Below are 23,792 nucleotides of genomic sequence, written 5' to 3' on the forward strand. Positions count from 1 at the left end.
TAATGGTTAGTTTTCAGTGTCAATGTGGCTAGGCTATAGTACCTAGTCATTTAATTAAACACGAATATAAGTGTTGCTGTGAAGGTATTTTGTGGATGTGGTTAACATCTACAATCAATTGGTTTTAAGTAAAGGAGACTGATAATATGAGTGGACTTCATACAATCAGTTGAAGTCCTTAAGAGCAAAAACCAAGGTTTCCCTTTAGCAAGGAGAGGGAGAAACTGCCTCAGATCTACAGCACAGACTCCTCCCTGAGTCTCCAGCCTGCCTGCCTGTGAACTTGTCAGACTCCACAATTGCATGATCCACCTCCTTAAGGTTCTCTCTCTCGTGCATGCATGTGTGTAAGTGTGTGTAAAATCTACTGATTCTGTTTCTCTGGAGAACTCTGACTGATACATACGGTGTGGAGATATTAGTTTAACTATTCACCTATTGAAGGATATGGTTTTTTTTCCCTGTTTTGGGCTATTATGAATAAAGTTGCTATAAATATTAGTGTACAGGTGATTGCATGAACACAATTTTCATTTCTCAGGGATCAATGCCCAGGAGTATGGTTGTGGGTCATATGGTAGTTACACATTTCCTTTAAGAAAGTGCCAAACTGTTGGCCAGAGTAGTTATTACCATTTTACATTCCTGCCAGCAATGTTTGAGTTGCTCTGTATCCTCACCAGCATTTTGAAGTTTTCCTTAATTTTCATTTTATTAATTTATTTTTTTGAGACAGAGTCTTGCTGGAGTGCAATGGTGCAATCTTGGCTCACTGCAACCGCCACCTCCTGGGTTCAAGCAATTCTCCTGCCTCAGCCTCCTGAGTAGCTGGGACTACAGGTGCACATCACCATGCCCAGGTAATTTTTGCATTTTTGTAGAGATGGGGTCTCGGCTTGTTGGTCAGACTAGTCTCAAACTCCTGGTGTCAAGTGAGCTACCACGCCCGGCCTGTTTTCCTGATTTTTTATTCTAGCCATTCTAATAGGCATGCAGTGATTTCTCATTGTGGTTTTGATGGCAGTGGCTGCTACCATCACGCTGGCTGCAGCAGGAAGGCATGGCTGGGGCTGCATACTCCATGGAGCTGGTGGGAGCCACTGCAGCTGCCCAAACCACGGCTGCAGACCCAGGCCTCCTGCTGTACTGAGCAGGCAGGAGCCTGCCCTTCTGGGTGGAGCTACAGTCACCCAAACTATATTGCTGTGAATCCAAGTCTCCCTGTGCTCTTGGAGGTGGCCAGGAGTAGGCAAGATCTGTCCTCCTGGGCGCTCCTGCAGCCTCCAGATTGGCTGTAGACTTGGGCCTCCTGCTCCACGGAGCAGGCAGGAGCCAGGGATAAGCAGGAACCTTGCCCCTTCTGAGTTGGCAGGGTGGGAGCTCCCCGGGTGCGACTGCAGCCACCTTCTCAGGTGCAGGGTCCGGGCATCTTTGCAGCCACGTCCTCAGGCCCAGGATGGGTGCATCCCACCCCCATCCCCGCAGGCTGGGAGCTACTGCTTCCACTGCCTGGCCCCTCTCCTCTCCTGCACCTGCTCCGATCTCAGAAGATTTCAGAGCCGGGTTGGGGCCCGAATCCTGGCCACGAATGGCAGCTGCAGGCCTGGACAGAAGGGGCAGGTCCGGGTAAGGCCCCACTTCTAGGCCAGAGAGGGCCTGAAGGCTGGGAGCCGGGCTACCAATCCAGCCGACTGGAGTGGGGACTTGTGGTGCTTCTTCTGGGCCCACCCATGGATACTCATGGACCAATCAGCACGCACTTCTTCCTCTCTGAGGTCTATAAAAGCCCTGGGCTCATCCAGAGTAGGGCAGAAGACAGCCGGAAAATGACGGCGCAGGTGCACGGAGGAGTATTCTTTCTGCAGACAGGTTGGGGATAACAAGCTGCAGAGAAGACCTAGTCTCTCTGCTGGGAACTGCAGAGTCGACTTGCCGGCAGAGAGAAGCCACTCTCCAGGGACGCTCTCTGCTGACTGAGCGCTGCGGAGAAGGTCCTCTCTCGCTGAGGAACTACCGAGAGGACCCTTATCCTTTCCCGCTGAAGAGCTGCGAAGAGGATCTGCCGGCAATGAGGAGCCACTGTTTTCGGGGCTACCTCCCTGACAGCTGCAGACATCGGCATCAGGAGGCCTAGTTGCAGAGAGGAGCTACCCTCCAGGGTCTCTTCTCTGCTGAGAACTGAACTTAATGGATGACCTGCCTACAGAGAGGAGCTACCTCATGAGCTGCTGTTCTAACACTTAATAAAGCTCGTCTTCATCTTGTTCACCCTTATTGTTTGTGTTTCTCATGCCTCATGCATACGTTATGCGTCTTGTCTCGGACGCAAGCCAAGACATGAATTCCGTGGGCGGCCGCAGAGGTTTTTGGCCCAGCCTGAAAATGGACACCTAAAGTCCTGTAATAGTTTAAATTTTCATTTTCTTAGTGATTAATGATATTGAGATTTTTTTCTCATGTTAGTTGCCATCTTTATATCCTCTTCAGTGAAAATGTCTGCTCACATTTTTGCCCATTTTTTAGTTGATTTTCCTTCACTGTAGTTTTGTGAGTGTTTGTATTCTAGATAACTAGTCCTTTGAGGAGTCGCCACTCTGCCTGATCTGAACTCAAATGTTTCTCATCTCTGTGTGAGTCGTAGTAATGTTTAACTGAGCTCTTTTCCCAGCCTCATGCAGATTCACCCTATTCACGTGTGGCTTAGTATTCACGAAGAGACTAGAGGAGAGCCTTCTGCAGATTTCTGAAGTGTTGTGATTTTTTTTTTTTTTTTTTTTGAGACAGTCTTCCTCTGTCACCCAGGCTGGAGTGCAGTGGCATAATCATAGCTCACCGGAACCTCAAACACCTGAGTTTAAGTGACCTTCCGACCTCAACCTCTCAAATAGCTGGGACTACAGGCGTCACCACCATACCTGGCTAATTTTTTGATGTATAATTTTTCTTTTTCTGTAGAGATGGGGTCGCTCTATCTTGCCCAGGCTTGACTCAAACTCCTGGAATGAAGTGATCTGCCCTTCTTGGCCTCCCAAAGTTCTGGGATTACAGACGTGAGCCACTGCACCTGGCCTGTGATCAGGTCTCTTGGTACTTTTTTTTCAAAATTCCAGCTACCTGTCTCCAAACTCTGATCTCTGTTTTCTCAGCTCAGTGAGATGCTGTGCTCTGCTGAAATTTCCCTTTCCCAGCTGCAGTCTGGAAGGTGCCTCAGGCAGAAAGTCTGGGTGATGACAGGACGCATATCATTCGTTTCCCTTCTCTCAGGGATCATCAGCCTGCCATGCCCGTTGCTTGAAAACTGTTGTTTCATATATTGAAGCTGCCACTTCTGTCCAGGCCTGCAGCTGCCATTCGTGGCCAGGATTTGGGCCCCAACCCGGCTCTAAAATCCTCTGAGATCGGAACTGGAAACAGTTTTCCAGTTGTTTGTTGATGAAAAGATAAATTTAGTCTCAGTTACTCTTTTTTTTTTTTTTTGAGATGGAGTCTCACCCAGTCACTGATGCTGGAGTGCAGCGGCAAGATCTCAGCCTACTGCAATCTCTGCCTCCCTGGTTCAAGCAATTCTCCTGGCTCAGCCTCCTGAGTAGCTGGGACAACAGGCACCTGCCATCATGGCCAGCTAATTTGTGTATTTTCAGTAGAGATGGGGATTTCACCATATTGATCAGACTGGTCTCCAACTCCTGACCTTAGATAATCCACCCACCTCAGCCTCCCAAAGTGCTGGAATTACAGGTGTGAGTGCCTGGTCCCAGTTACTCTTCATAGCCAGAAGCAAGCACATTGATCTGTTCTTTCAGTAGGTGTGATATATGCACAAACACTGGCCTGTGCAGGGCTAGGGGTGTCCACGGCTTGGAGGGAGAGGTCAGATCACTGGACACTGGCTCCCCTCTCCTCTTCTTACCTTCTGAAGAATTTTCAGTTGTGTCCTGGACTGGTTTCCCAGACTACATATATCCAGACATATGGAGTTAAATGCCTGACCTGCTTCTGCAGGATTTCAATGACCAGTATATGAGCATCTGTTTTACATGATGTGTGCAAATTTATATATCTATATATCTGTTTATATGTTAAATTATACAATATGTTAAAAACACACATATAAATATATATACATTTTTAATATATTTTATATATATTTATATACATATAAACATATAAAAATTTGCACACATTATGAGTGTGTGTGTATATATGTGTGTATATAATATATAAGTATAAATATAAATAAATAAATATATATATATATTTGGGCCATAGAGCCAAGGTCAACATTAAAAGATCCCTCAGCTGGAAGTCAGGGCAAACTTGGTTTGAATCCAATCTCCTCCATTTACTGATCCCTCTGACTCTGGGCCCCTCATAAGAACTCACTAAACAAATTTCCTCTAGTATAAATTGAGGCTAAAACATCTCATAGGAAAGTTGGGGAAGGGAAAGAAGAGGGGCTGGGTGTCCAGTGAAACCCCTTTTATAAACAAGAGAGCACTGTGCAATGTGTGGTGTTCCTGTTTTACACAATGTTGTGGCTAGGAGGCAGAGGTTCCCAAATGCTAAGTCCTGCAATGTGTCCTCCACACAACAGCCAGATAGCTCTTCCCAGAGCAGCAGTCAAGTCCACTCTTTTCTTCTTTGAATCTCATCAATGGCACCCCACTATGTGAAGATTAAAATCTGAACTTTTTCAAAGGCCTTTGAGGCTGTTACCCCAGAACCTCATCTCTGGTCACTTCCCCTCTCATGCCCTATGCTGAGCCCTGAAGAACACTCTTCTGTTTCTGGAACACCACCCTCTCTCCTGTCTCAAGGCTTTCTGAGCTGGTGCTCCCCTCTTCCTGGATCCTCACTCTTCCTCCTGAATGCTCACCTCCCTTCTTCCGGAATCTGTCCTTCTCCACCTCTGGCCAGTGGCTGCCTTATCCTGAAGCTCCTAGCCAATGCCCTCTTCTCAGGGAGGTCTTCCCAAGACCTCGATGCAGAGGCCCTGCCTGGGATTCTGTCTCCTGACAGCAGCTCTCTCCTTAACAGTTCTAGGTTCTGACTGCTTCTTCGCTGGGTGTCCTCTTTTTCATTTGCTGTTTCCCCACCTGACAGCCAGCTCCATGAAGCCAGAGCTAAGTTCATTCACTTCTCATCTGTGAAGACCTCACTCAGGGGCTGGACACTCAAGAGGAAACTGAAAGGACTCCTCAATGCTTTACAAAGTGGACAAGATTTATTTTCTTTAGAAAGTTTAAGCTGCCCTGTAGTGGAAAATGCAAGCCAAGATTCCGGCCTGGCTTTTCTTTGTTTTTGTTTTCATCTTGGGGGAGCCCCAGACTCTCTAATCAGTGTCAGAGACCTAGTGTCTCTACTCTCCCTGCAGCCTATTGCAAGGTAGTCCACCTTTTTCTCCTACAGAAGATGCTCAGGCACACCCAGGCCCGGTACAACTGCAGATGGAGAGATAAGCCTCACCCCAATGGGACCCCTCCCAGGACTGGGGCTCCCTCCCTTCCTTTCTCTGCTGTTCAGAATATGCACTGTCTATCCTGGTACAGATCTGCTCTCAAAGCATTCACATGAAGATCCAGTAACAACTTATAGTGGGACCCTTGTCTCCCAGGGGATCAGAGCCCTTAGCTGTTTCTGTTCTTGGGGAAGCTGATAGTCTGATTTGGAGGCAGGGGACCCCAAATACAGGCAGCCTCCACAGACCCTGATTCAGGCAGTGATACTGCTGATAAATCTGGTTCCTGGAGGCAGCTGGGTGCAGAACCCCATGGGCCCCCAGTGCTTGACTCTAAACCCTAGCCATTTGGCTAATGACATAGCAATATCACATTCTATAGAAGAGGAACAGTGTTATTTCATTTTTCCCATTACTAAGTCGGGCTCAGTTGTAGTTGCTAGCAATACAAAAGGGAACAGGACACTTTTCCTGCCTTGGAAGAACTCACAGCCTCTGACACAATGTAACAAGTGGGCTAAGTCTCAGAAGTTGCAAACTGGTGGTCTATAAATAGGTTTATTTGGCTGGCATGGTGTTTTAACAATTTTGAAACCCATTGGTCACATTTTCTTTTATTTATTTATTATTTTATGAGACAGAATCTCACTCTGTAGACCAGGCCGGAGTGCAGTGGCACGATCTTAGCTCATAGCTGTGCTGGCCTAGAGCCAGAACCTGAATATCATTTTATAAAAGACAAAGCTGTTTTTAAAATAAGTTGCAACAGCTGCCCCATTCTCCTCACAATAACTGCTGGCCTTGGCTTCTAAAAATAAGACTGCTAGTTTGCTCTGCAAACTAGCTACTATGTTTATCAGTAACTGACAACATGTCCTCTAGCCCTTGGAATGTCCGGACACCCCCACCCTCATCTCTGCCCAGGAGGTGATTTACACAATCTACCGGCCCTCGGAATGTCTGAAGCCCCTTCACCCCTTCCCCGCTCCTCACCCCACTCCAAAGGTGGTTTTTCGGGTATAAAAAGTCTTGGTACCCTCCCTTCGGGGCCGCGGGTTTGAGAGACATGAGTCCTCCATGGTCGCTGGCAATAAAGACCCTGCAATTTGGCATACTTTTGTCTTGGTGACAATTTTCTACGCTCAGTCCATTACAACAATAGCAACCTCTGCCTCCTGGATTGAAGCAATTATTGTGCCTCAGCCTTTCAAGTAGCTGGGATTATAGGCACCTGACACCACACCTGGCTAACTTTTTTGGTAATTTTAGTAGATATGAGGTTTCGCCATGTTGGCCAGGCCGGTCCAAACTCCTGGCCTCAAGCAATCCCCCTCTCAAAGTGTTGGTATTACAGGCGTGAGCCACAGAACTCGGCCTGTTGGTCACATTTTAATATAGAGATTTCTCATACAAATCTGGATTTCTGACTTTTCTTGAAAGGCCACCCTAGCAATACTGGGTTCACATCCCACTGCACATACACCAGTGACCACTTCTTTGCTTGGTATCAGCCTGGCTTTTCGGGGCATTTAAGTTTGCAACTCCTGTACTAGGGGCAATGAGAGGAGAAGAGTTCATTCTGGAGGAGGAGTGGGGTAGGTGGAGGCTTCTCAGAGGGCAACCTCCCAGAGGCTCTCCCAGCAGCCTGAGTGTGAGACAGTGGGGGCCCACACAGGCTGTGGCAGGGAGGTAGGATGGAGTTGAGGTGTCTGCACTGGAGGAAGGGCTGTGCTTGGATCTGGCTTTGCAGCACAGTGAAGATGAATCATAGGCAAGAACCCACGTCAAGTTTTCCAGGAGCAATGTGAAAATTGATAAGGCCTCAGGAGAGAGGTGACTTCTGAAGGGCTTTACATCAAATGTGAATTATATCAGTTGGGGACTGGGGATTTTGCCACACACAGATTCTAATAATCCAGCAGGTCTGGGGTTGGGGTGGGAGAGACTGCATTTCCAACAAGCTCCTCCTGGTTCCTGCACTGTGCCCTGAGTAGTTGGGGCTTAGAACAGAGGTTGCAATCTGGTGAGCTGTGGGACAATTTGGCCTGGGGAATAAAGTTTTTCTGGCTTGTATAGTGTTTAAAATTTAAAAATTAGTTGCTAAGTTTAAAATCAGGTGTTTTGCATAAATATCTGAATTTGTCTCCCCCCATCATCTTCAGTCACACTGCTGCACTTTTTTTTTTTTTGAGATGGGGTCTCACTCTGTGGCCCAGGCTGTAGTGCAGTGCTGTGATCTCGGCTCACTACAACTTTTACCTCCCAGGTTCAAGCGATTCTCCTGCCTCAGCCTCTTGAGTAACTGGGACCACAGGCACACGCTACCAGGCCTGGATAATTTTTGTATTTTTAACGGAGATGGGGTTTCACCATGTTGACTAGGGTGGTCTCGAACTCCTGACCTCAAGTGATCCACCTGCCTCAGCCTCCCAAAGTGTTGGGATTACAGGTGTGAGCCATCGCATCAAGCTGGCATTTTGTTTTACTTTTAGTATTTTTTTAATACTTGAAATCTTCTTGTTAATTGATTTTTTACTTGCTTATTATGTGTTCTTGCTAGGCTGTGAACTCTGTGCAGGCAGGGACCTTGTCTGTCTCGTTTGCCTGTTTCCCTTGAACCTAGAACAAAATTTGGTGCATAGTCTAGACTGTAAATATTTACTACTTGTGGAACAAATGATCAAATCTGCTTTCCTGCATGGCCACAGTGGTTGCCACAGCCTGCCCTAGGCCCTTGCTAGTATATGCCCCTGGGAATCACCTTGGTTCATGGAATCTGAAAGGTGGGAAGAGAAATGAGAGCAGGAAGGAGTAGAGTAGTGCCCCTTATTCTCGGGGGATATGTTTCAAGATCCCCCTGTGACTGGTTGAAATCATGGATAGTACTGAACCCTGTATAGATTGCTCTATGTTTTTTTTATCTGATAATTGAGATGGCTACTAAGTGATATGGGGGACCATAAACTGCCACCCCAATATATGATGCTTTGTCAGGCTGAACTGAAGAAGAAGCTTCAAGACCTCTCCGACCTTCCCCACCCCCCATCTCTTAATCCTCTGTCTCTCCCAAAGCACAGAACAAAGTTCTCTGAGATTCTTTTATTCTGCCTAAAGTCTGAACCTACTAAAGAAGAAAACAATCTCCTCTGGTCCCCTCCGCGAGTTTTCATTAACTGAATTCCATACTGCAGGAAGAGAGACTGAAGTCTACCAAGGCACCTGGACAGACGTCACAAACCATTGTCTGCTCTGCAGGCCCAATAGGCTTTGTCCCAGGCCACTGTATGTTCTTTTTTTTTTTTTTTTTTTTTTTTTTTTGATGAAAGTTCATTCTTTTCACCCAGGCTGGAGTGCAGTGGTGTGATTTTGGCTCACTGCAACCTCTGCCTCCTGGGTTCAAGTGATTCTCCTGCCTCAGCCTCCTGGGCACTTGTGATTACAAGCATGTGTCACCATGTCTGGCTAATTTATATATATATATGTGTATATATATATGTATATATATATATGTGTGTGTGTATATATATGTGTGTGTGTGTGTGTGTGTGTGTATATATATATATATATATATTTTTTTTTTTTTTAGTAGAGACGAGATTTAAGCACGTTGACCAGGCTGGTCTCAAACTCCTGACCTCAGGTGATCTGCCCACCTTGGCCTCCCAAAGTGTTGAGATTACATGCATGAGTCTCCATGCCCAGCCTCACTGTATGTTTTTAAGCCAATTGAATTCCCTAAAAATCATTTACTATCCCCCTAAAATCATCCATGCTTCCTTACCTCCTTTTCCCCTAAGAAGAAGGGGACAGAACCATCTGCACCTCACTGCATGGTGGGGTAATCACTGTGATTTATGTGCATGTCAATAATTTTTTAGGTCTTCTCTTCTATTAATCTGCCTTTTGACAGTTGACTTCCAGTGAACCTTCAGAGGGCAAAGGTGGGGGCGTTCCCTTGGCCCTGATGGTGCCAGCATGATATGTTGGAAAAGGAATGATTCATGCTACTCAGAAGGGCACGAAACTTGAAATTGATGAATTATTTGTTTCTGGACTTTTCCACTTACTTTCTCACTGCAGTTGACTGAGGTATTATAGTCAGTGAACTAGAAGGAGGACCGGGAAAGTGAGGATCCAGAGGCCAAGGGAGGGAAGACTATAAAGTAGGAGGTCAGCAGAGTCAGTGCCACTGTGCGGTGTGGGGAGGGGCCTCCAGAGGGGCTACTGGCCTCAAAGAAGGCAGGAGTGGGAAGGCATTATGCTGAACAGTTTGGGACTATAGAGAAAGAGATTGCGAGGGTAGAATCTCAAGGCTGCAGATGAGTTTAAAGTGTTTTTGGGAGAACAGATATTTTGGAGCACATGTGTAGATATGTGGACCCAGTGATGAGAAAGAAAGCAAAGCTATAAACAACGCAGGAAGAGCAGGTGACAGCCACCTTAGGGCAGGGAGAAAGTTGTGATGGGCCACAGGTAGAGGGATTGAAATGGAGGAGGGAGAAAACCCTTTCCTGTAGGATGAGGGCGATCAGGGAAAGCAGACTCTCAACAAATGTGTGCTCCTATAAGGTCTTCACTTAGGGGAAAACTAAAAACCTTTGGTATAATCTGAGCAAGTAGTGAATACATGTCAATGTAGGTTTGGAAATGAGAAGGGCTAGTGTATAGCAAATGTATCTAATTTTTTTATTTTTATTTTTTTGAAACAGAGTTTTGTTCTGTCACATAGGCTGGAGTGCAGTGGCATGATCTTGGCTCGCTGGAACCTCTGCCTCCTGGGTTCAAGCGATTCTCTTGCCTCAGTCTCCTGAGTAGCTGGGATCACAGGTGTGCGCCACCACGCCTGGCCAATTTTTGTGTTTTTAGTAGAGATGGGATTTCACCTTATTGGCCAGGCTGGTCTTGAACTCCTGACCTAAATTGGTCTGCCCACCACAGCTTCCCATAGTGCTGGGATTACAAGTGTGAGCCACTGCACTGGGAAATGTATCTAGTTTAATAAATAGTTTGTTCTTAGTGGAGTTTGCAAAAGCATAGGTATTTTGTATTTGACCCTGTTGTCTCCAGTTCCTTTCTAAGATTTTCCAGAAGCACTGGTTTGGGTAATATCTTTTTTTTTTTTTTTTTTTTTTTTTTTTTGAGACAGGGTTTAACTCTGTTGCCCAGGCTGCAGTGCAGTGGTGTGATTTTGGCTCACTGCAACCTGGGCTCAAGAGATCCTCCCATCTCAGTCTCCTGAGTAGCTAGGACCACAGCTGCATGTCACCACACCCAGATAATATTTTTTCATATTTTTTGTAGAGGTGGGGTTTCACCACGTTGCCCAGGCTGGTCTCAAACTCCTGAAGTCAAGTGATCTGCCTGTCTCCATCTCCTAATGTGGTAGGATTACAGGCATGAGCCACTATGCCCAGCCTGGTTTTAGCAATATCATGATGGTTGATGAAATATTTGGTAATTGGATGAGAAGAGAACTGTGTTGCATCCAGTGATGATGCAAATGGGTGAGGAGAAATGCTGCCACTTGCAAGGTTTGTGGATGGAAAGGTTGAAGGGAGGATAATGAGAAAGCTAGCTTAGTCCTCAAGGTCAGTCGTTAGTCTTGATTATTGTTTTCTGTGTTTCACCTCGTGGTGCTCAATAATTATTTGTTCAGTGAGCAAATAAATGTAAGGTCAGATTCTGCACACAACAGTCAAAGAAATCTCGTTTCCTGGAAAAGCTAGCCCAATTAAGTTTCCACAGTCAGGTCTCCTGGCTCCATTTTATTCCAGCTGTAAGGGATCAGAGAGACTTTAGCCCAAGGTATTTCTTCAAAGCAGTAAGTGGAAATGTCTCCCTGCGTTAAGACTGCACAGGAGAACCGTCATGACCAGGCTCTTGGCCTCCTGTGGACTCATCTCACCTGGTGTCCTGGTAACCAGGGCTATCTCAGGCTGACCTCATCATTCTAGCAGTGATGGCCTGGCAGAGACATTAAAGGGCTTCTTCATGGAGTCTGGCTGCTTTCACATCCTGGCTTTGCAGAGTTAGATTGGAAAAATGAGTTAACTTCTTAGTTAACTTCCATTTGCTCATTCGTAAAATGGGTATACTAATAGCTCCTGTCTTACAGGATTGTTGTGAAGATTAAACAGGACAATGCAGGTAATGCATGCAGGAAGGCGTCTTGCACACAATACACATAAATGTTAGCCCTTATATTGAAAATTATAGTTGCCTTTGATTGATCCAAATTAACAAATTTACTTACTAAATTTAATTTGACATTCTTTGAAAACATGCTGCATGTGTGCATACTGAAAGGCAGAGAGAGACAGGTTTTTGGTGGTGAAAGTTTTGGGCCCACCAAGGCCAGCATCCTTTCCAGCTGAAGTTGTGCTCGTGGGAGATGAAATGACTTGCTCAAGGCAATACCTCTAGGAGCGGCCCAGATACGTTTAAATACTATGTTTTTTGACTCTCAACATAGTTACTTTTCCACTATATCTCATTTCTAGGCGTTGTTCGTTTGTTTTTTTCGAAAATCATTCCAAATTATGTCCTAATTTGACTTTCTTCAAGTTCATCCGAGAAAAGCAAAGACCCGGCACTTAAACAAGGGCAGCTGTCCGCCGGGGGCGCGGCGACCGGGTTGGTGGGGGCTGAAGCGGGGCCAGACTCTAATTGGTCCACGGCCTCGGCCCGACTATCCAATCAGCAGCGCCTGCGTCATCCCGTCATTGCCGAGGCTGCTGCCCGCGGAAATTTGAAATGGCTGACGGGTCGGGGACGGGCGGCGGTCCGGAGGCGGCGGCCATGGCTCCCGAGCGCACTGGCTGGGCGGCCGAGCAGGAGCCGGCGTCTCTGGAGAAAGGTGAGCTCCACCATGCTGGGCCCGAGGAACTCCCTCTCAGTGGAGGCCTGGGGCGTCGGGACTCTCGGTGGCGCCTGGGCCGCAGGCCTTCCGGACCCGGCTGTTCAGGGTGGAGGGGACCGCGGTGAGCTGCTGGGACCCTGTGACCGGGACGTCAAAATCAGGCTGTACCTGGGGGTCGGTGTAGGGGACTCCTTCCCCCTCTTCCCTCTTCCCATTTCCCCCTCTCCCCCCACTCTCCGGCCTCAGCTTCCCCGAGATTGGAGGCGACTGGGTTGGGCCAGGAATTCCCAATCTGAACTGTGCATTTACTGTTGCGCAAGGGGTCATCTTTTTCATCTGCATCTCAAAGGACATCACGAACTACACTTCCCTTTCCCGAAGAAAGGAAAGCTTGAACCCTTTGCCTAGATGGCGGTCCTGTGCACAGTTACGGTAACGAAGTGTCCAAAGTGAGAAGCCCCAATTTGGGCCAGAGTCCAGAAATAGAACCGGCGTCTCCTAGTTCTCTGCCCTTTCTTCCTCTTCATAGAGTTTCATTACTATTTTTTTTTTCTGACATTTTAAGCTGGTTCACGTTTTTACGTTAACACTTTCGGTCGTATTGTGTAGCAGAGAGTCCCAGAGAAGTGAGAAAACGTAAGTGTGACAATTCCACTACTAACCCACCTTTCCAACTGGCAAAAGTTGCTTGGCTTCAGTTTTCCCATCTACAAGACTAAGCCAATGGTTGTACTTGTGGTGAAGATGAAGTGAAATAATGTTTTTAAGGTGGCTGCAAACAAAGAGAAATACTGCATGACATCGCTTATATGGGGAATCTAAAAAAGAGGAAGTTACAGAAAGAGTAGAGTGGTAGTTGCCAGGAGGAGAATGGGGAGATGTTGGTCAAAGGGTCCGAAGTTTCAGTTACACAGGGTGAATAGTTCTGGGGATCTGATGTACATACAGCATGGTGACTATAGTTAGTAATACTGTGTTATTATTACAGTATTAATAGGCAATGATGTGATGATGCAAATTTTGTACTTGAAATCATTAGTGTTCACACACACACAAAAGGTAAGTATGCGAGGTGATGGAAATATTAATTCACTTTACTGTGGTAATCATTTCATAATGTATAGGCATATCAAAACATCATGTAATACACTTTACTTTTTATTTTATTTTATTATTTTTGAGACAGAGTCTCACTCTTGCCCAGGCTGGAGTGCAGTGGCATGATCTCAGCTCACTGCAACCTTTGCCTCCTGGGTTCAAGTGATTCTCCTGCCTCAGCCTCCCAAGTAGCTAGTGTTACAGGTGGCCATGCCTGCCACCACACCTGGCTAATTTTTGTATTTTTAGTAGGGACAGGGTTTCACCATGTTGGCCATCCTGGTCTTGAGCTCCTGACCTCAGGTGATCCACCCTCCTTGGCCTCCCAAAGTGTTGAGATTACAGATGTGAGCCACCATGCCTGGCCATCATGTTAAAAACTTTAAATGTATATAACTTCTATTTGTTAATTATACCTTCATAAAGCTGGAAAAACAAAAACAAAGTAGCTATAAAGAACGGTGCTGAAAAAAAAATGGTGCTGAAGTACTGCTCTTTACTAAAGATATACATTATGTAATAGGCACTGTTGTAAATTATTAATAAATAATTTAATCTTAATTGAAGTGGATGTACTATTTTATCTTCCCTTTATAGGAGAGGAAGCTGAGGCACAGAGTGATTGTCACACAGCCAGTAAGGTACTGATGCCTTCTAAGGCTCATGTGCATCAGTGTTTGTGAGCAGTAGACCCTTGAGTATACTTTGGTCATCTGTAGATCAAGTACTTCTGGTGATGTGAACAGGGACAAATAAATGAAGGAGGAAGAGGAAGGAGAAAATCAAGGGGGAGAAGGAAAAAAGGCTTCTGCTAACAGATCAGATACCTTCCCTGAAACCACCTCTCAAAACTACTCTACATTTCAAAAGCTACCCTTCTTAGCATTGCTTATTTGGTAGATGTTTCATTTATTAAAAACATATTTTTTTACTTTTTATTTTAAAAACATCTTATTACACAGAATTAGATATGCCCCTGGCTGAATCATAACTTCTGTAACATTATGTGTAGCCCAAACCTAATGTGATTTGCATTTTCTGATCTTTTCCTTAGACACAGTCATTGAAATTACTGAGGAACCTAATACCCTTACTAAAGTAAATTTTATGGATTATTAAGACTTGCTCATCCCTGTTTATTGAAGGGCTATTGACAGACTGATATTGTAGGAAATAAAGGGAGAGTTTAACCCATTTGAGGGGAAGTTAGCTCCCTTTCTTAAAGGAGCTTTATGGAATTGTTTTGGAAAATAAATAAGATACTTGATTATTTTAACTTAATAACTGTAGTATAAATCACAGGCTGTATGCTTTGAAGGAGAACTTGAGTGATTTCCAGTGAATTAAAAATCAACTGTCTTCCAGCTGAATGTGGTGGTACATGTCTGTAGTCCTAGCTACTCAGGAGGCTGAGGCAGGAGGGTTGCTTGAGCCCATGAGTTTGAGGTTGGGGTGAGCTATGATAGCACCACTGCACTCCAGCCTAGGTGCAGAGTGAGACTGTTTCTAAAACAAAAACAAACAGCTTTCTGCTGGCCCCCAAAACATCATAGAACAACAACAAAAATCTATCTGTTAAAGATCTTAAACACTTACTGTTTTGAAGTAGAATTTGGGTTTTGAAGTATTTTTAAGTTTGGAAAACTAGTTTCTTCTGATAATGGTAGAGGTAAGTAGAACATTCATATTCAAATTCTTCTTTGTATTTTGTTTGGGATTTCTATGCAAGGATATGAAAATAGAAGCATTCAATAAGGCACTGGAACTTGCTTTTTTTTTTTTAAGGTTTGTTCCAAGATGAAGATTCATGCAGTGATTGTAGCTACCATGATAAACCAGGTTCTAGTTTACGAAGTTTTATGCCAGAAGGAAAAACCCTTTTCCCAGAAATTTTCCAAACAAATCAACTTTTGTTCTATGAGCGATTCAGAGCCTATCAAGATTACATTTTAGGTGAGTAGGTTTTTTGCATCTTTTATTTTTTTAATTTACAAATAGATTGTCTGTTTCCGTCCCTCAGATTGCCAGTTGTTTCTGAGAAAGTGGATTTATTAACTTCCCTCTGCTTTATGCATTCTCATTTCTTCCTGTGTTTAATTTCTTTGTAGCTGACTGCAAGGCCTCTGAGGTAAAGGAATTCACAGCTGATTTCTTGGAGAAGGTCCTTGAGACATGTGGATGGCAGGCAGTCTGGCATACTAATGTGTTCAAGGTGCTGGTTGAGGTAAGGTTAATTTTGTTGTTAAGACCTTTGTCTTTAGCTATAAGCACTTTACTTCAGACTGTTATAGCCAAAGTGCTTATTTTTAATTAAAGTTTATGAGCTGATTCAAATAGCATATAATTCAAATTCACATCTAATTGCCATGTTGTAGCAAGTGTTCCACAAATTTTAAAGGCAACTGAGGAGTTTCTACCAGGGAATTAAACTGATTTAATTAAAAGAAGGTATTTGAGATCACTTAAAAAATGAGGCCTAATTATGAAGTTAATGGTTTCAAAAAAGTTTTTAACTTCTTAATTGTAGTTCATTAAGCAGCTCAAACCTAAGAGGCATTTTTATTTATTTATTTTTATTTACTATTTTTTTTGAGTTAAGTCTTGCTGTGTTGCTCAGGCGAGTGCAGTGGCACAATATTGGCTCACTGCAACCTCTGCTAAGAGGCATTTTTAAACTAGCCCATTTTTTGCCTAGCAAATTCGTAGATATGTGGTTAATCTCTTGACAGTGTGTCCCACTGCAGAATGTAAAAACAATCCTATTTTTCACTTGACTGGGCCTTTTACATTACATTTGCATTCTAATTACAGCTTTGAATTTTTCTCAGTGTTTGTTAACTGACCACAAAAAGCCCTAGTAAACTAAAATGTCAAACCAGGGGGTGTGAATCCAAGTTTTTGCTGCAGCTCCCTTAGAAAATGGCATCACATACTGCAGTGATTATGTATGAGGTAGTGGATTGCCCAGCTGTTGCTTGTGAGTTTTAAAATTTTTAAAACTTCAACCAAAAAAATAGCATAATCTATATTATGCTATTTTTTTGGTTGAAGTTCAGGCCTATTAATTTGTTTATGATAGTTACCCACTGCCACCCTGCCACCAATCAGTTCTCTGAAAACAATCAAAGTCATTGTTTTAAAACAGAAGCATGACATTTCTCTGCTTAAAACTTTAAATGCTTTGCCTTTACCAAGGTCTTAGTATTGGCTTTTCGGCTTCTCATTGTATAGAAAACACGTAAAATCCATGCTCCTTTGGATGTCCTTCATGTCCTAGTCTCCTTGCCTCTCTCTCTCACCTCATCTCTTGTTGCTCCACTGCACCCCCCTCCTCCATTTACTCCCTTTGGCCCCAGCAAGAAGGACTGTCTTTCTGCTCCTCCAGCTGCCAAACCTGTCTCTGCCACAGGCCTTCTGTGCCTTTCCTGCTCTTCAGATGGCCGCTTCCTTCTCATCCTCCTCAGCCTGGCTCAGAGCTGACTTCCCTGGGCATCTCAGCATGAACCATCTCAGGGGTGAACCAGATCCTCACCCCTGCTAGTTACTCTCTGTCACCTACTCGTTACCATTGTGCTTATTGATCTCCCTGATTACAGTGTAAGCTCCATGAGGGTAAGAGCCAGCCTGTCTTGTTTATTCTTTATATTATGGGTAAAGGTTCCCCACTCCTGTTGTATGCTTTTAAAAAAAATCAGGCTGTCATTAGTGTCTTATAGGTGTATCTTAATTTTGATTACCTTATGTTAAATCACATTATTTTGAATTTCAGGTCACAGATGTGGACTTTGCAGCCTTGAAGGCAGTGGTGAGGCTTGCCGAACCATACCTCTGTGACTCTCAAGTGAGCACTTTTACCATGGAGTGTATGAAGGAACTCCTGGATCTGAAGGAACATAAGTTGCCCCTGCAGGAGCTGTGGGTGGTATTTGACGATTCGGGAGTGTTTGACCAGACAGCCCTTGCAATTGAGCATGTCAGGTAGGAAAAGAAGTTGAGAAAAATAACCTTGTGGCCAGAAACTTTGGATGAAATGAAGTAGTTCTGGTTTGTGTTAGATGTAGATTTCAAACTCAACTATAAACTTGGTCATTGCAATATTTAAAAATATCCAAAGACAGGATAATCTTTTTTAAATAAAAAAAAATTAAAAATGTTTTAAATCATTTTATGATAATTTCAAACTTAGAGAAAAGCTGAAAAAACTAGTATAGTTGACTCTTGAATGATGTGGGGGTTCGGTGTGCCTATCTTCCCCCACCCCTAGTCGAAAATCTGAGTACAACATTTGACTCCCCCAACACAAAACTACTAATAGCTTACTGTTGACCAGAAAAGAAGCCTTACCATTAACATAAATAGTTGATTAACACATATTTTGTATGTGTATTATCTTATAATAAAGTGCTAAGAAAAGAAAATTCATAAGGAAGAGAAAATGTATTTACTACTCATTAAGTGGCAGTGGATCATCATAAAGGTCTTCATCCTTATCTTCACCTGAGGAGGAAGAGGAAGAAGAGGGATTGGTCTTGCTGCCTCAGGTTGGCAGAGGCAAAAGCGGTGGAGGAGAGGTGGAAAGGGAGGCAGGAGAGGCTGGCACACTCAGTGTAACTTATCAGTGGACCCCACGAAATTCAGACCTGTGTTCTTCAAGGGTCTAGCATATAAAGAATTCCTATTTATCTTTTACTTGATTTTCCCAAATGTTAACAAAAGTAGGGGATTCTTAATTTGGTTTGTATATAAACTAGCTTAAAAGTTGTGCATGTTAAGGCTTATGGTTGGTATATTTCAATATAAGAGTACAGAAAGTAGAAGAAGAGAAAGACAGTGAAGAAGGTTATATACCATGCTATATGCACTGCTAAAAGATGAATACGCAGTTTTTCAAGCATAGGTCTGGTCAAAGCAAGTGTTTTCTTAGGCTGCTTTTAGGATCATTAGGGGTTGTATTCCTACCTGTCAGCCTTTTTTGCCATAGTTATTTCCACTGTACAAGCAGACCCCTTATCCTTTATGTGGGAAAGAAAGCCCATACCTGGATCACTGGGTATGATTTAAACAATTTTTCAGATAAATCTTTTATTAGATGGCTCCTGATACAGATAGTTGTTTTGGATCTTCTGTATGTAAGTATATTCACCAAAGAAGGCTTACTTTAGCTATTTAAAAATAGACTTATATTCCTCCAGGAACTAGAAGACTGAGTAATAATTAATGACCATAATGTAAATAATATTGCTTGGTGTTTTGTAGTATAAAAAGTACTTTCGATTTTCTATACCATTAGTGAGTTAACCTGGTTTTGCTGAGCTTAATTTGAATGCTCTGCAAAGAAGCAGAGTGTCTCAGGCCCTGCTGCCAACATCTTACAGACAGTTTCTAATTGTGTGCAAGAACATGTAACCCTAGATGTTCAGTATTGGGCCAAGCAGAATGAATCTAAACCAGTTTCTGTCCAGAACCAAAAGAACTCCCTTTCCTTTCTCTCATTTTAAAAAAGCCGGCCAATTGAAGCATTTAAAGATAAAGGGGTAACTGATAAGTCTAGGAAATTAGGAATCAGGGAGCTAGTCTCTATGGGCATAGAAGTTGGTAGAAAAATAAGTATCTGGAATGTTATTTGGTAATATTATTTGAAGAGGAGCCTGGTTAAATTTACTCTTCATTTTGAGGGCTGAGATTTGGGTCAGTGCCCAGAGAAGGTCAAATTATGAGGGTTTTTATTTCTTTGTTGATTCAATAAATATTTGAGTGCCAGGTTCTTAGTCAAGGATGGGTATGTCTGGTGCATGAGACAGGCACCATCATCAGGAAGCTGTCTGTCTAAAGCTAGGAGATGAACCTTGATGAAATAATCATGCACAGATTAGAAGTAGCAGTGAGTGATGCTACTTGATGAGAAGTAGCAGTGAGTGCTGGGAAGAATTACAGGGTGTCCTCAGATTAGGTCAAGTTGCTGTTCTAGGGTTATTTTTTGGAATAATGACATTTGAACTTGGGTTAGCTTGGGGAAATGGGTGGTGGGGTGGGGAAGGAAAAAGATTTAGGAGCTGAGTGTGTTTAAGGAACTGAAAGGCCAGCATAGCTGGAACACAGACAGTGCTGGGAGAGACCTAGGAAACCAGATTAGATAGGTTGGCAGGGGTCAGATGATGCAAGGCTTTGTTAGCTAGTCATTTTTGTCTTTAAGAGCAGTGGGAAGCCACTGAAGGGTTTTTATTTTTGGGTGAATATCACTAGTTTTGTGTTTTTGTTTTTTTTTGAAACAGGGTCTTATTCTGTTGCCCAGGCTGGAGTGCAGTGGTGCAATTATGGCTTAATGCAGGCTTGAACTCCTGGGCTCGAGTCATCCTCCTTCCTCAGCCTCTGGATCAGCTGGGATTACAGGCATGTGCCACCACTGCCCAGCTAATTTTTTTTACAATTTTTTTTTTTTTTTGTAGAGATGGGGGTCTTGCTCTGTTGCCCAAGCTGGTCTTGAATTCCTGGGCTCAAGCAGTCCTCCCACCTCAGCCCCCTAAAGTACAGCTTTGTGTTTTCAAGGGTTCATCATGGCTTCTGTGTGGAAAACAAATGGTGGGAGGTGGAATAGGGAGATCAGTTAAGAGGCAACAGAGAGGACTAGAGTGGGGATATGGAGAGGACAGATGGAGGCTTACTGAGAAAGCAAAATGGCTGGGACTTGGTGGTCCGGTAGATATAGGAGATGAGAGGATGTGAGTGATATGAGAGAAGTCAAGGCTGACTTCCACATTTCTGGCTTGAAAGAATCAACACTAGGGGAGGTACAGATGGGAATGATGTGTAAATGCTTGGCATGGTACTGGTGAGGATGACATTGAAGCCGAGTCATGGAATGTAACTATAAGCTTACCAGGCGGAAAAGGTGGAAGGCACTTCTGGCAGCTTGACTAACATGTTACATGGAGGTTTGAAAGAGCTTGTGAAATTGAGGGTTTATGTACAAGAGCTCTGAGGCAGGAGAGGTGCAATAGGGCCAGATTATGAATCTATTTATAGTAGCACGTTCAGGACTTCTTTCTGAGGGCTAAAAGGGAGTCAGCAGAGGTGTTTTTTTTTTTTTTTTAACTTGAGTAGAGCTATGCTTAAGTTCATTATAAAAACAAAAAATTAAAAGACTGTACTAGAGGGTGAAGGGACTAACAGCCCAATCTACAGAGATGGCTGGTTTCATTTTCAGTGCTTCCTTTTCACAACAGAACTTCTTGAAAGAGCTATATATAGTCACAGTCTATACTTCCTGGTGTCCTGGTAACACTTCTACCCTCCTCGTCTCTGAAATTGTGCTCAAAGACTTCCATGTTCTTGTATTCAGTCCTTGTATTCATGTTCTTGTATTCAGTCGACATTTCATGGTCTCGTCTTGCCTCTTATCTTACCTTGCTTGACCTCTCGACATACTAGGTGTTTGATCATTCCCATCTTCTTAACACACTCTCCTCTCAGCTTCTGGGACACCACTGTTCAGCTGGTGTCTTACTGGCTTGCTTTCTTAGTCATCTCGGCCAGCTTTTCCTCTCATGCTTAAACTTTAGAATGTTGGAGTTATCCAGGGATCAGCCCTAGACCATCTACTGTTTTTTCTCTAATCAACCTTGGAAGCACTTTGGAATCACCTGAGGAATTTCTTTATAAAAGTATTCTAACCAATACATGAAGAAAGTGATAGACTATCAGTATTTTGTAACCATTAATGAAATAAAGGTTCTAGACTGTGAACATCAATGACTACTGCGACCATTAGAGAAAGAGAACCTTATAGTGGGTGCATCAGGCTGACAACCTGAATCTGTTGATCAGTCTTAACCTCACAAAAAGACATAGCCAGGCATTGTAGTAAAGTCCTCAGTTACTATTATTAGTAGGTTCTTAGAAACTGCGATGTTAATGAAACCAGTTTTACCATCGGCTGACTGATATAAACAAAATTAAAGTTTCTGTATCATATATCTGGTCATGAAAATATCATCAAACTCCTAAATAAAGACTCCAAGCAATTATAATCTTAAACACTGAAATAAATGTGAACTATACATACATTAAGAAATATTAATGCAAGCAAGATAATTATTGACCCATTTTCCAGGCAGTGGCTCATGCCTGTAATCCCAGCACTTTGGGAGACCGAGGCAGGCAAATCATGAGGTCAGGAGTTTGAGACCAGCCCGGCCAACATGGTGAAACCCTATCTCTAGTAAAAATACAAAAAATTAGCTGGGCGTCATGGTGGACACCTGTAATCTCAGTTACTCGGGAGGCTGAAGTGGGAGAATCACTTGAACCCGGGAGGTGGAGGTTGCAGTGAGCTGAGATTGTGCCACTGCACTCCAACCTGGGTGGCAGAGTGAGACTCCATCTCAGAAAAAAAAAAATCCTAACAAAACCAAGGATTTGGAGAAACTTCCTTAGCTGATCCACAAAAGACCTCTATGTTGTGTGACTCATGACTATCAACCATAGCAAATATGCAACCTTCTCTAAGATAGGAGAATTGTTTTGATTTACTCTTTAGGTCTCACCCCTCCAAAATCCTAATGCTTTGAGCCAGTTATAGAATTTGAATGATACTAAGTTTCATTTCAGATTTTTCTACCAAAACATTTGGAGGAGTTGGGATGAAGAAGAGGAGGATGAATATGATTATTTTGTCAGATGTGTTGAACCTCGATTAAGATTGTAAGTATTTATTACTGACATTGTACATGCTGGAAAAATAGTTATCCATGTTTTAGTTTTGGCTGTGAGGCACACACGCGTGTGCACACACACACACACTCTCTCTTTCTCTCTTTCTCTCTAGGGGCTCATAGACAGAAATAGACTGATGTACAAATTATACCACCCCTTTACGTGTTATTAAATGAAACTTGCACAAGTGCAGAGAAACTTGCTTTTAGTGTTTATAAACTGAGTGTAAAAGCAGGGAGTTCAAGAACATCTAAATTAATAGCTCATTGTTTTGTTAATTTGAATAAAATTCAATTGAACTAGTGGATTTAAAAAGCCCTTTGTTAAATTCGATTGTTTGAAAAACAGTGACACTATTTGAATTCTAGAAGACTGTTTTCCTTTAATTTTGTAAAGAATACTTTAAAGGTATATGGCTTTACTGTAAGTTCCTATAGTGCAACACAGCAGGCTGAACTAACAGATCTACCTTAGGATATTTTGTCAGCCTCCTGCCTTAAACCTTATTTCAGAAATAGATGAAAAGACTAAATAGTTAATATTGGTGGTAAATAAAAATTTTCAAAAAACCTAAGCACGTTCTTCAAATTAATCATATTTTGGCAGAAAAAACCCTCAAAAAATACCAAAATTAACCATGAAACCCAAATACAAGTAGTCATTGGATAATGACCTTATTAACTGTGGCATTTATCTTCCCACTAGATGGTGCTTTAAGACCAGTAATTTTTTTTTCTTGTATTCATGAGCAGTAACTTCATAGGCAGTGCTGCAATAAGAATAAAATTATAACTTACACTCCAAAAAATAATTGTAGAAGGTAATTTTTTCCCCTGGGTAAAAGATGATTTTTTTCCCTGTTTGAAAGAAGATTTTTTTTCCCCATGTGAAAGATGAGATGAGAAGATAAGGCAGTAAGCCTCTACATTTTTGTGTAATGCAAGTGGATTTGGTAAGTTTCTCTTGGTTTTAATAGTAAATAATAATAAAATAAAAAGTGTATGAGGCTCAGCATGGTGGCTCATACCTGTAATTCCAGCAATTTGGGAGGCTGAAGCAGGAAGGTGACTTTTTTGAGACAAGCTCTCACTCTGTTGCTCAGGCTGGAGTGCAGTGATGTGATCTCGCTCACTGCAGCCTCAACCTCCTGGGCTCAAGTGTTCCTCCTACCTCAGCCTCCTGACTAGCTGGGAATACAGGTGCATGCCTGTATTCCAGGCATGCTAATTTTTGTATTTTTAGTAGAGACAGGTTTTCACCATGTTGGCCTGGCTGGTCTCTAACTCATGACCTCAAGTGATCTTCCTGCCTCAACCTCCCAAAGTGCTGGGATTACAGGCCTGTGCCATTGTGCCCAGCCCGGGAAGACCTCTTGACCCCAGGAGTTTGAGACCAGCCTGCATAACATAGTGAGACCCCACCTACAAAACCTAAAAAAAGAAAAATTAGCTGGGTGTGGTGGGGCATGCCTGTAGTCCCAGCTGCTGGGGACGCTGAGGCAGGAGGATCGCCTGAGCCCAGGAGTTTTAGGCTGCAGTGAGCTGTGATTGAACCACTGCCCTTTGGCCTAGGTGACAGAGTGGGACCCTGCCTCAAAAAAAAAAAACAAAAAAAAAAACCAAGTGTGAAAGTCTGATTAATAGTTCTACCTGGTTTAGAATTATG

The 23,792-nt window shown here is 43.3% G+C and overlaps 1 protein-coding gene across 2 annotated transcripts in view; it reads left to right on the forward strand.

The window, feature by feature from the left end:
• Window positions 1-12,211: 12,211 nt before the first annotated feature.
• SHCBP1 (SHC binding and spindle associated 1) overlaps window positions 12,212-23,792 on the forward strand; it is a 39,066-nt gene continuing 27,485 nt past the window's right edge. For both annotated transcript variants that reach the window (XM_012475865.3, XM_012475864.3), the window contains exons 1-5: window positions 12,212-12,314; window positions 15,201-15,368; window positions 15,524-15,639; window positions 17,185-17,393; window positions 22,023-22,115. In XM_012475865.3, the coding sequence (XP_012331288.2) occupies window positions 12,212-12,314; window positions 15,201-15,368; window positions 15,524-15,639; window positions 17,185-17,393; window positions 22,023-22,115 (689 nt within the window). The remainder of the gene's footprint in view (window positions 12,315-15,200; window positions 15,369-15,523; window positions 15,640-17,184; window positions 17,394-22,022; window positions 22,116-23,792) is intronic.

This window comes from Aotus nancymaae, unplaced genomic scaffold, assembly GCF_030222135.1.
Source record: "Aotus nancymaae isolate 86718 unplaced genomic scaffold, 86718_ANA_hifiasm-v0.15.2.pri h1tg000131l, whole genome shotgun sequence".
Taxonomy (NCBI): Eukaryota; Metazoa; Chordata; class Mammalia; order Primates; family Aotidae; genus Aotus; species Aotus nancymaae.